This window comes from Arachis hypogaea, chromosome 2 (assembly GCF_003086295.3).
Source record: "Arachis hypogaea cultivar Tifrunner chromosome 2, arahy.Tifrunner.gnm2.J5K5, whole genome shotgun sequence".
NCBI lineage: Eukaryota > Viridiplantae > Streptophyta > Magnoliopsida > Fabales > Fabaceae > Arachis > Arachis hypogaea.
This window is the reverse complement of record NC_092037.1, coordinates 97,016,849-97,027,589: the sequence shown is the minus strand read 5'-3', so window position 1 is coordinate 97,027,589 and position 10,741 is coordinate 97,016,849. Positions and strand designations below refer to the sequence as shown.

Here is a 10,741-nt window from a genome sequence, read left to right as displayed (position 1 = left end):
TGTAATTCTGTTATGAATAAAGATTTAGAATCTTTATCTTTTCTCTCCTTTACATAGGTGTCCAAATCTTTTTATAATGAAGTTTTTAACCAAGTCAATTCTTCTTGTCTTTTGTATACACATGGACACTTCTTCATTTTCTCCTGCTTCTTCTTTTTTCTCTTTTTTCGTTATCGTTGTTATCGTCGTAACGTCGTTGTCGTCGTCACTGCTGCCACTACCATCGTCATAGTCGTTGTCACCACCACTGCCTCTTTCTTCTATCACTACTGCTTTTTCCTCCTTTCCTCCTGTTGTTGATGTTATTGTTAATATTATTGTTGTTTAATTTATTCTTCTCTCTTTTTTTTTCATCTTTTATTATCATTATCATCGTCCTCATGATCTTCATCTTCTTTTTTCTATAAATGTTCAAAAATTAGAACATATAAACTTTGATGTACAACACATAAATTTTGATATACATTACACAAATTTTAGTATACAATATCAAAAAATTTTAAAGATCACATACCAAAATATTGACGCCCAACAAATAAAATACGCATAACACATAGATTTTAGTGTACAATATAAAAATCTTGTTTTATAGTATAGAATTTTTTATGTGCAGCATAGAAATTTTTGGAAGATTATATACTAAGAACATTGACTCACTCAACTAACAAAATACCTTTATAGCAAAAATTGTGCTATGTGCAAAGATTTGTATATTATGTGCAAAAATATATGTGCTATGCGTAAAAATTTGTGTATTATATCAATAAATTTGTGTTATGTACAAAATTTGGTATATTATGCTTCGAAAATTTGTATTCTATATTAATATGTTTTTGTGTACTTCAACAAAAATTTGTGTACGGTAAAAAATGCAAAAAAAAGAGTAATAATATATGCACGTAATTTTTTCGTTGAATTTTACACTAAATTAAATTTAGTTACAAAAAGACTTATACACATAATATTACTCATATAGAAAACCTTTTACATGTGTGAAATACAACAAGAAATTTTTATAGTGAACAATTGGTATTATGTCTTAACAAAACTAAACTAAACAGAAAAAAAAATCCATTTTTCTAAGTATAATATTTTGACATGATTTATTCTATAATCTAGTATTTGTATTATAAGATTATATAATTTTTAAAAAACTATACCTATCTATTTTTTTTTCCTTTTAACAAATTAAAGTTAGTTACACAACCATTGAATGAATAAGACCCCAAAAATTGTTTGTCGACCAAAACCTTCTTCACATACGTAATGTCCAATTGAGTTGGCAAAATGACGTTTTTTTATTTTTTCACTACTAATGATTCATTGAAACTTCATTGTCATCCCTTCCTTTCTATATATATATACTTTATCATTTTTTTAATCACGGTAGTCATCATAAGTTCTTTCATAAACTATTTCCCACATTATATACCTTCCTTTAATCTGAAATTTTTCTTTTTTGGGAGAGTGGGCTTTTGCTATATTCCAAAACAAGAAAAGGATGAGGTATTCGATTTTCTCTTACATCTTTTTTATTTTATTTTTTATAAAATAAAACCTCAATTGTTTCTTAATATGGTGGGGCATAGGGGAACATAAATAACGTTGGATCAGAGTGGATGAATAAGGAAAGTTGGGTATGTGAAAGCTTTTGCTTCTTCTCTTACATAAAACAATTAAAGAAAATAAAAATAGGTCAAATCCAACACCATTTCTTGACTTACCTCAATTCTTTCTTTCTTTCTATTTTTATGTTCTCCTTCCTCTCTTTTGGGTGCCTCCTTAGTCCTTTCTTTTTTTTCTTTCTTCTGATTCCTCAGATTCATTCTTCATCATTTTCTTCCCCTTCCCAACACCACCCTAAACTATTTTCCCCCCTCTCTCTTAATTTTTTGTTTATTTTTTTTTTCAATTTGGTTTGAATAATTTCCCCTTTTGGAAAGTAAAAACCCTTGGATTTTTTTCCCTGTTCTTGGCTCAGTGAGAAACTACTTGAACTGAAGTTGCTTCTCTAACTGCTGGTAAGTATCAAACTCAAAAGAAAGAAAAAAAAAGAAAAAGAAAAAGAAAAGAAAAACTCTCTATCTACATATTTTCTTGCTTGGTGTTTATAGATCCTTTTGTTTGGAAACCAGATTTATTTATTTACTTTTATTGATATTCTTCTCAACAATAACTAGGTATCTTTATTTCTTTCCATCAAAATCTATATACATACACATACTGAAAATTTTTCTTTCTAATTTTTTAAATTTGTTAATTTCTCCATATATATATATATATATATATATATATATATATATATATATATATATATATATATATTCCGATCCATTATTTTCCTTTAACATTTTTCATCTTGGTTTCAGATTTGCTCGCTGCAACTCTCTACCTTGCTTGGTTGACTCAAGGAATATAATACTTTGGTAAGAAAACATTTATTATTTATTTATTTAATTTTATTTATTTATTTATAATAATTAAATTATTTGATATGGAAATTAAATAATAATATATTTTGATTTCCATGTTTTAATTTGGCAAAGAAGAAGGAGAAGAGAAAATGGTTCGAGGGAAGACTCAGATGAGACGCATAGAAAACGCCACAAGCAGGCAAGTGACGTTTTCAAAGCGCCGCAATGGGTTGCTTAAGAAAGCGTTTGAGCTTTCTGTTCTTTGCGATGCTCAGGTTGGTCTCATCATCTTCTCTCCAAGAGGCAAGCTTTATGAATTTGCAAGCTCAAGGTATATATATTCTACTTCTACTTATTATATATATCTCACTATATTCAGTTTATAACCGTACAATTATTATTGTTATTATTATATTTATTTGTTGATGTTAGTTTCTTGTTAGCTCAAATTATTCATTTGCATCTTAGGTGTATACCTCATATATATAGTTCAAAGTAGTCAAACATTTTTATCAAGTACATTTATATCTTTTTTTTTAATTTATTTTTCAAGGTTGGGGTCTAAAGGTATGAAGAGTAGATAGGGAACATTTCATGTGAGAGTAGAAGGACGAAGATATATAAATGCTTGAAAAAAAATCAGGAAAATTTGGATTACATATATATTTTAATTTAAAAATCTTCTAATAAAATAATAAATACATATTATCAATGTCTTAATAAAATATTGAAACTAAGTTAATAAAATTAAATTTGGTAGTTAACTAAAATAATATACAACTCATATTTTACTTATTAGTTTCATATATTGAATGAAACACTTCATTATTGTTGTTTGTTATTACTTAACATAAACATTACTACTTAGTAAAGCTATAAATATGTACATGTAATAGTAGTTCAAATTAATTAAGATAATAAGATGATATGATGTTGAATAGGATTGAGGCCATTGAAGTAATAATTGATTAGTAACCCACGGTAGATACATATATAGTACAAATTAAAGGGGGTAAATATATATAAATGATGAAATGTACTATTTTGGTTTCCTCATATTGGTGCATGAGAAGATAGCTAGCACATGTTCGTACTTAGTAGTGCTGCTGAATCATACGTACTAAATAACAATAATCGCTCTGGCATTTACGATTGTGAATTTGTGATAGAATTGTGTCACTTTATCTCTAGCCATTATTTATTTATTTATTTTGGCATATAATTTTATAGTTAGAATTATTATTAAATGAAATTTGAATGATAGAAACTTCATATCCAATTGTATTGATGCATTACAATATAAGATATATAGAAGTTTATGTAACATCCTTTGATGCATTATTATCCTGTCGTTATTAATATATATAACCTGCACCACATAACAATTCTACTTGATGCCTTTTGTAAAATCTCATCATATATATATGATCTTTAACTAATAATGATGATTAGTTTTTGTTTTATAGAATTAATAAGTAGTGTATCCCTACGCGATTTTTGATATAACATCCAACAACAAAGTGATTTGACAGAGTAGTGTATATAATTAATGTGTCAAAAGACAAAGCAAGGAAATTAAAGTAGTATTGTAACTCATTGTGCGAGGAGCTTGCTTGTGATCTTTCATAAAATAATGTGCATAGTGTGTGTGATCACCACAGTACTTAATTACTATCTTAGTATATATAAGAGCAACAAGTACCTCATTCCAAGATTATTTATTTATTTATAAAATTTAATTTCTTATTATTAATTACTAGAGCTTATTGTATTTGTATAGAGAGTTGAAACTGCAAAAATTATGGTGGTGGTTGTGTGATCTATTTTTTTCTTGGGCAATTTTTTGTCCTGTTGTTTATATAAAAAAAATGGTGTTGAAAACTCACGTCTTATGGAAAATCAGTTAGGAGGGTGTTTGATTTGCGATTTATTTTTATTTGTATTATTTTTTGTTTCTAAAATTTTATGAAAAAGAGAAATAATAAAAAAATTTATTTTTACTTTTATTTTTTTTATAAAATTTTAAAAACAAAAAATAATGAAAATAAAATCATAAACCAAACACATTCTTATATTTTAAAAGAGCATGTAAACATTTTTTCCAGCTTAAATAATAAATATTGAAGTTATATAGTGATCAAGTTTAGGTCAATAATAACCTAAGCCAGAGTGAATCTTGAGATGCATACCCTTTCATTACATTAAAAAAGTAGCAGTATGATTAAGTGAAGAAAAGTGTTAATCATACAGGTTATTTTTTCACTTAACATTTCACTTCTTGCATTGCTTGTAATGAGCTTTGATTTATTTATTTTTTCCCTCTCTTTTAAAAATAGTCACATCAAATCATCAATTTGAAAAGTCTTCCATGACCCTAACATGTGTTTTTTACATGACAAATATGCTTAGACTGTGATGTAGTTAACGCTGGAAACTTCTATATAGTTAGTTGGCAATCCTTCATAGGTGACAAGTGTGAGAGAATCCACTTGTTAAGAGAGATTATAGAGATATATAATCATTTGTGTTTTTATTTATTGATTTAAATTTTTAGAATAAATAATTTTTTGACATAGCATTTTGTGAAAAGAGATATTTTAGGTATATAATTATTTATATGCTTTTAGTTGCAATTTATAAACTTTTTCAAACAAAACTAAAAATGTGAGGTGACCAATATTTTCTTCCTAACTTTGTTTGGTATTCAAGTTTATAGCAGCTAGCTTTATAAAATGTTAGTCCCCTAACATTTTGGAGGGTTTTTTTTGTTCTTTTTTTTTTATTTGTATTGGCTTATATTTAAATTCTTTCTTTTTTGGAAATCACAGAAATTAAATTAGCTATAATTTTTTTGTCATCAAAATATTAGTATCATATTATAAAATTACTTATTCTAAAAATCTAAAATATTATTATATCGACACATTTATACCGAAATTATACTTGTTGTTCTCTTCCTCTTTCACATACACTACACACTCACACATCTTAGAATTCAAGTGAATTTTAGAAAGATTCAAACTCAAAGTTGGATATGATGCGATGCTAATTGAGCTTACTAGCTAAATTTCTTACTCATAATATCTAGATTAAATTCAAATAATTTAGGATTTGCTGTAAACTTGAATTATATTATGACACAATTAAGGTAGCAAAAGTGTAAATAAAGATAATCACAAGCTTGAAATATTACCAAAATATAGTGGAAGTGGATTCGTCATATAGCTAGAAAAAATTGCATGAGCCACTCCAAATACTTATTCTTTAAAAGTATAAACTTGAGTCTTTATTAAAACATAGTTTTATATTTTTTTTAAATATAAAGCATAAATTTTAAAAAGTATCTCATGTCACAAATTTTCTGTAATCTTTACAATAATAATAATAATAAATAATATCAAGCTTAACATGCTTTGGACAAGCATAAATATCTCTAATTTCTAAGGTTATGTCAAAAGAAGATGAGAGTTGCTAAATAGTAAAGTTTCCTTAATTATTCAAGTTGAACATTTCATCAAAAAGTTAGTATATTCATCCATGCAATTTCAATGGGAATCTTCTACACCAATGCATGATTGAAGAAGCTAGTTATGAGGCAAATGGATTATTCACAAAGCTAAACATGGCATCTACTTCTTAGCCTAGGCCTTTGGACTTATTTGGTATATGTCTTAGAATACAATTATAGAGATATTTATTTGGATATTTAAAGTTTGTTTAAAAAAATGTAAAAGAAAAGTTGTCTCTATTTTTAGATAAAATTTGAAAATGACTTAAATCAATATGATGAGTGTCATGAAACTATAAATTGAATTTGTCAGCATGGATAATTATAATTTTATCTTATGAATTTTTATGTCATATTATATGAAATCATCCCTCTTTTGAACTCAAACTATCAAATTAAAACACATACTTAGTTCTATATCAAAACACTCACAATGCATGAGTCTCAAAGTTCAAAAAAATAGAAAATGATTCACTCCAATAATACAATTTTAACAACTATTTTCATGCTTCTAGTTTAATAAACTCTTCTAGTTAAAGTGCTATTTTAATCCTCAAAGATTTTGTTTAAAATCAAAATCATTCTAATATTTTTTTTAAAAAAAAATGGTTCTTAATGTTACAATAAATTTTTTAAAATAGTGTTTTGTTATGAAACATTATTTTTAGATGAATTTACCTATTGTAAAAATAATAATTACAAAAATCTCCACTTCTCTCTAATTCTAGCCATCACCTCCTTCTCCAAATCCTCCACCAACCCACTTCTATCATCAACATCATCTTATTACCTTAAAGTATGAGTGGGGATAAAGGGTGATAGTGAGGTAAGGATGGAGATAGATAGAAATGGAGATTAGAATAGAGAGTTATTTTTTTATTTTATAATTATTATTTTTGTCAAGAATAAATTCATCTAAAATTAATGCTTTTTTGCTGAAGAACTATTTTAAAAATTTATTATAATAAGGACAATTTCTTTTTAATAAAAAAATTAAGAATGATTTTAATATTAACAAAAATATTAAAGATCAAAATAATACTTTTTTTTTCATTTGTTACTATAAAAGTTAATACATTCATTGATCTATATATCTATACACATATATAACAAAGTTTCATTGATCTATATATATAGACACAAGTATATACCAAAATTTCATAGTTACTAGTGAAAGGGTACATGTTTTCATAGTTACAAATAATAGCTTTTGTAAGTATATATAGTATGTATCATATACATGCATGATAATTGTTCTAGCATTATAGGCTAATAATTGGGTGCTACCTAAAGTATATATCATATATCACTGTATCAGAAAATCGAAACCTTATACATATTTAATATGTTCATCTTTTCAGATTGTTTATCAAACTTAATTTGTAAATTGGCTATTAATTTTACAGCATGCAGGAGATAATTGAAAGATATCGCAAGCATACAAAGGATACTCCACCAGCAGCCAAATCAGCTGAACAGAATGTGCAGGTTAGTTGCTAGGTTACATATACCATTTTCTTTAAGTTTCTTTTATATATTTATTTATTTTTAATTCCATAATTAAGCATTTCCAATCCATTATCTAGCATATAGATGGTTTTTTGTGTGATTATACTCATGTTTGATTAAGTACCTAGCTTTCAGTAGTGACCCTTAATTACCATAATAAAGTTACCAAACCTAGTTAAATCATAGTTCTACTTCTAGTCTTCTACCAAACTAATTAAACTTATAATTTCTCTACCTTTTTCCATTCTGATTATTTATGAAAAGACATCTATCGAATTAAAATTTTGGAGAGTCTTTTTTTTTTTGTAAAAAGATTTATTATACTAGGAATTGGATATGAATATATACTTGAACTCCTTAATTAGTCCTTATGAACAAAAAAAGAATATTGATCTGAATTTAACTTAATCCTAAAAATTAATTCAAGAGGTAGGTAAAGCAGATTATTATGGCAATATGTTCCTTTTAATAATACAACATCTAATTCCTTACATTTACTTGTTTTAAGGTTTTGGTTTGATGCTAAATAAAGATAATTTATTATGATGATACTTCAAAGGATACATGGACAAATAATGTTTGGTTTGCATTGCTTGCTGATTTATTAGTCATTTTGATATGAATAAATGATGATAGTGCATTTTGTTGAAGCCTAGCTAACTAGTGAGTTGTCTTTATTGTTTGTATTTATGTTTAGTTTTTAGATTGATAGGGAGTGGATCCTCTCCAGTGAAAAAAAAACTGGATGATATCCAGTGTTTAATCTAACCATTCATTGCACTCTCTCTCTTATTTATTTCTGGACCCACTCATAGAATCAAAGATGATAGATCACACTGGATTCTATCAATTGTTAAAAAAACTGGAGAGGATCTTTTTCCATATCTTATATATGCCAAAAATTAAAGTTGTTAGTTAGAGACACAAATCTTATACTTCAATTCATTTGATCTTGAAAAGTGTTACGGTCAAACTATTAGCATCTAACTAATAATATTTTTTAACTAATTTTAGTTAGTCAAATAGTTAATTTATTCGTCTATTTAAATAAATCTCAAATGTTTTATGTATGCAATAAGTTATTAGTCAGCAATAAATTCTTAAATAAAATTCAAATTCACAATGAATTAATTCTTATTTATTAAATTGAGAATAGTATATGAAACTAAAAGAACTAATAACATCTCCTCCTAACCAATTTGAACCCATAATTTTAGAATTGTATCACTTATTGGATCAAAGGGAAAAAAAGTATAACTGGTAGTCTAGCTAGCTATAACTATTATTATTATTTTAACTCATTAATTTAAATTTGGTAGATTCTATTATATCTATACTTATACTTATGATAGAGATAATAACTATACAAATGTTGTTAAAATTAAAGTTATATTTTTTATAATATTTTTTTAGCAACATTTTTTAAAAAAACATTGCTAAAAATAAAAGAATATTTTAATTTTAATACCTTTTAAAACACTATAATCACCGACATAACTATGATAATATGGACATAATACCAAATATTATGACTCAATTTGACTCCAACCTCAATTAGATCTGGCTAAGATATGATGCTGATGAGTGATGACCCATTACCATAAAAAGGGAATATATAGGGAAAGGCGTTTTGGGCAGTTTATAGCTTAACCCTAGTAGGCCTTACAAGTACAATAAACATGCACACACCTCTTACCTGAATTGAAGCAACAACTAACAACTGCATTAATATTTTCATTCAGATTAATGTATACTTAGATTCATGCTTTCATACAAGTAGCACCATATTTTGTGACCTTTAAATTTTTCTATAGTGAATCTAGCTAGAACCTTCATCCTTCCACATAAAGGCATGCAAATCTTTAAATTTTAATGTGTAGGAGAATTGGCTAATTGCATTTGCTTATGATAGACATATTTATTAAGCTTATTGGAATATTAACTCTGTAGTTTGGTGAATGACATTGCATTCCCTATTATAATAATAGCAGAATTTGAAGCAAGAAGCAGCAACCTTGATGAAAAAGATTGACATTCTTGAAGCCGCAAAAAGGTTAGAAGATCTTGTTTGAATAAATATTCTCCATCTTAGTCAATTTCGGAAATTCAATAAAGTTTAGATAATCACATTATTAATAAATTAACATCTACATACATATTGAATTTGTGATTCTCTCAGGAAATTCTTGGGAGAAGGTTTAGGATCATGCAGCATTGAAGAACTGATACAAATAGAACAACAATTGGAGAAGAGTGTAAGCATTGTTAGAGCAAGAAAGGTATCACAGTCATTATTAACAAGCATTTCTAAATAAAATTTCTCTAAAAAATGTCAAAATTAACTATATATATATATATTAAACAATGTATAATAACATTAATTAATTTCTATTCTCCAGACTCAGCTTTACAAGGAACAAATTGAGCAACTAAAAGAAAAGGTAAGCTTACTGCATCATTGCATTATTCCCAGTAAACATTAGATTGAAAATTAAATATTCTGACTAATAATTTGTTTTTAAAATTCAGGAAAAAGCCCTAATGGATGAAAATGCCATGCTCTATGACAAGGTAATAAGTTACATTCTAATGCTATTTGATCTGAATTTTTTTTGCACACTCATATATAGCTGATTTGGATTATTCAACATTTCATTACCCTAATTGAAATCTCTAAATCTTAAAAAAGTTCACTTATAATTATTAGTTTGTGGATATTTGAGAGATGATACTTATATATACTTGTGTCACAAACATAATATAGGGTAAATTATACTCACATTTTTTAAATTCAGTAAAATTCAACTCTTAAACCATTATATTAGACTGAATTTTTTTTGTTTCAGTGTGATAATATGGTTCAAAATCTAGCAACAAATAAAACAAATAATAAGGATCAGAGAGAGAATCAAGCTCAACCCTATGCAGAAAGTAGTAGTCCAAGTTCAGATGTGGAGACCGAATTGTTCATTGGACTTCCTGAAACAAGAACAAGGCGCATGTCTCCTACAAATTAATTAAAATTAAGTTCCCTATGATGATTGTTGGAACTAATCCATCCCTATGCAAAAGTATGTATAGAATAATAAGGGTAATTAACCCAAAATTAACCTTATCATTAATGTATATTAGAAATGTGCTTCTTTATTCTGCTGTAATAGAGATAAGATAATAATAGTGATGACTAGAGTGCTTTGTTTGATGATATATCCTCAAACATATGTTTGGAGTTTGATTATTATATGACAAGTTGTAATGGCAAATGCCTAATGGAACTCTGATTCAAATTAAATTCCTGAATTCACTATTA

At 26.6% G+C, this 10,741-nt stretch overlaps 1 protein-coding gene across 4 annotated transcripts; it reads left to right on the top strand.

Moving 5' to 3' along the window:
• Positions 1-1,451: 1,451 nt before the first annotated feature.
• On the top strand, positions 1,452-10,741 carry LOC112754481 (MADS-box protein SOC1). 4 transcript variants are annotated; one of them, XM_025802141.2, is made up of 9 exons: positions 1,452-2,021; positions 2,370-2,426; positions 2,547-2,745; positions 7,329-7,410; positions 9,420-9,484; positions 9,611-9,710; positions 9,831-9,872; positions 9,961-10,002; positions 10,278-10,741. In XM_025802141.2, the coding sequence occupies exons 3-9, from the start codon at positions 2,564-2,566 to the stop codon at positions 10,446-10,448; spliced, it is 684 nt and encodes a 227-aa protein (XP_025657926.1). In that variant the 5' UTR covers positions 1,452-2,021; positions 2,370-2,426; positions 2,547-2,563; the 3' UTR covers positions 10,449-10,741. The 4 variants fall into 4 exon arrangements, with proteins under 4 accessions (XP_025657926.1, XP_025657932.1, XP_025657937.1 ...); XM_025802147.2 differs by having other exon boundaries at positions 1,578-2,021; positions 2,550-2,745; XM_025802152.2 differs by having other exon boundaries at positions 1,608-2,021; positions 9,423-9,484.

Coding starts and splice junctions, on each gene's coding strand:
- LOC112754481 (XM_025802141.2), top strand. CDS start 2,564: ATGGTTCGAGGGAAGACTCAGATGAGACGCATAGAAAACGCCACAAGC. Junction 2,746..7,328: donor TATGAATTTGCAAGCTCAAG/GTATATATATTC, acceptor TTAATTTTACAG/CATGCAGGAGATAATTGAAA. Junction 7,411..9,419: donor CAGCTGAACAGAATGTGCAG/GTTAGTTGCTAG, acceptor TTATAATAATAG/CAGAATTTGAAGCAAGAAGC.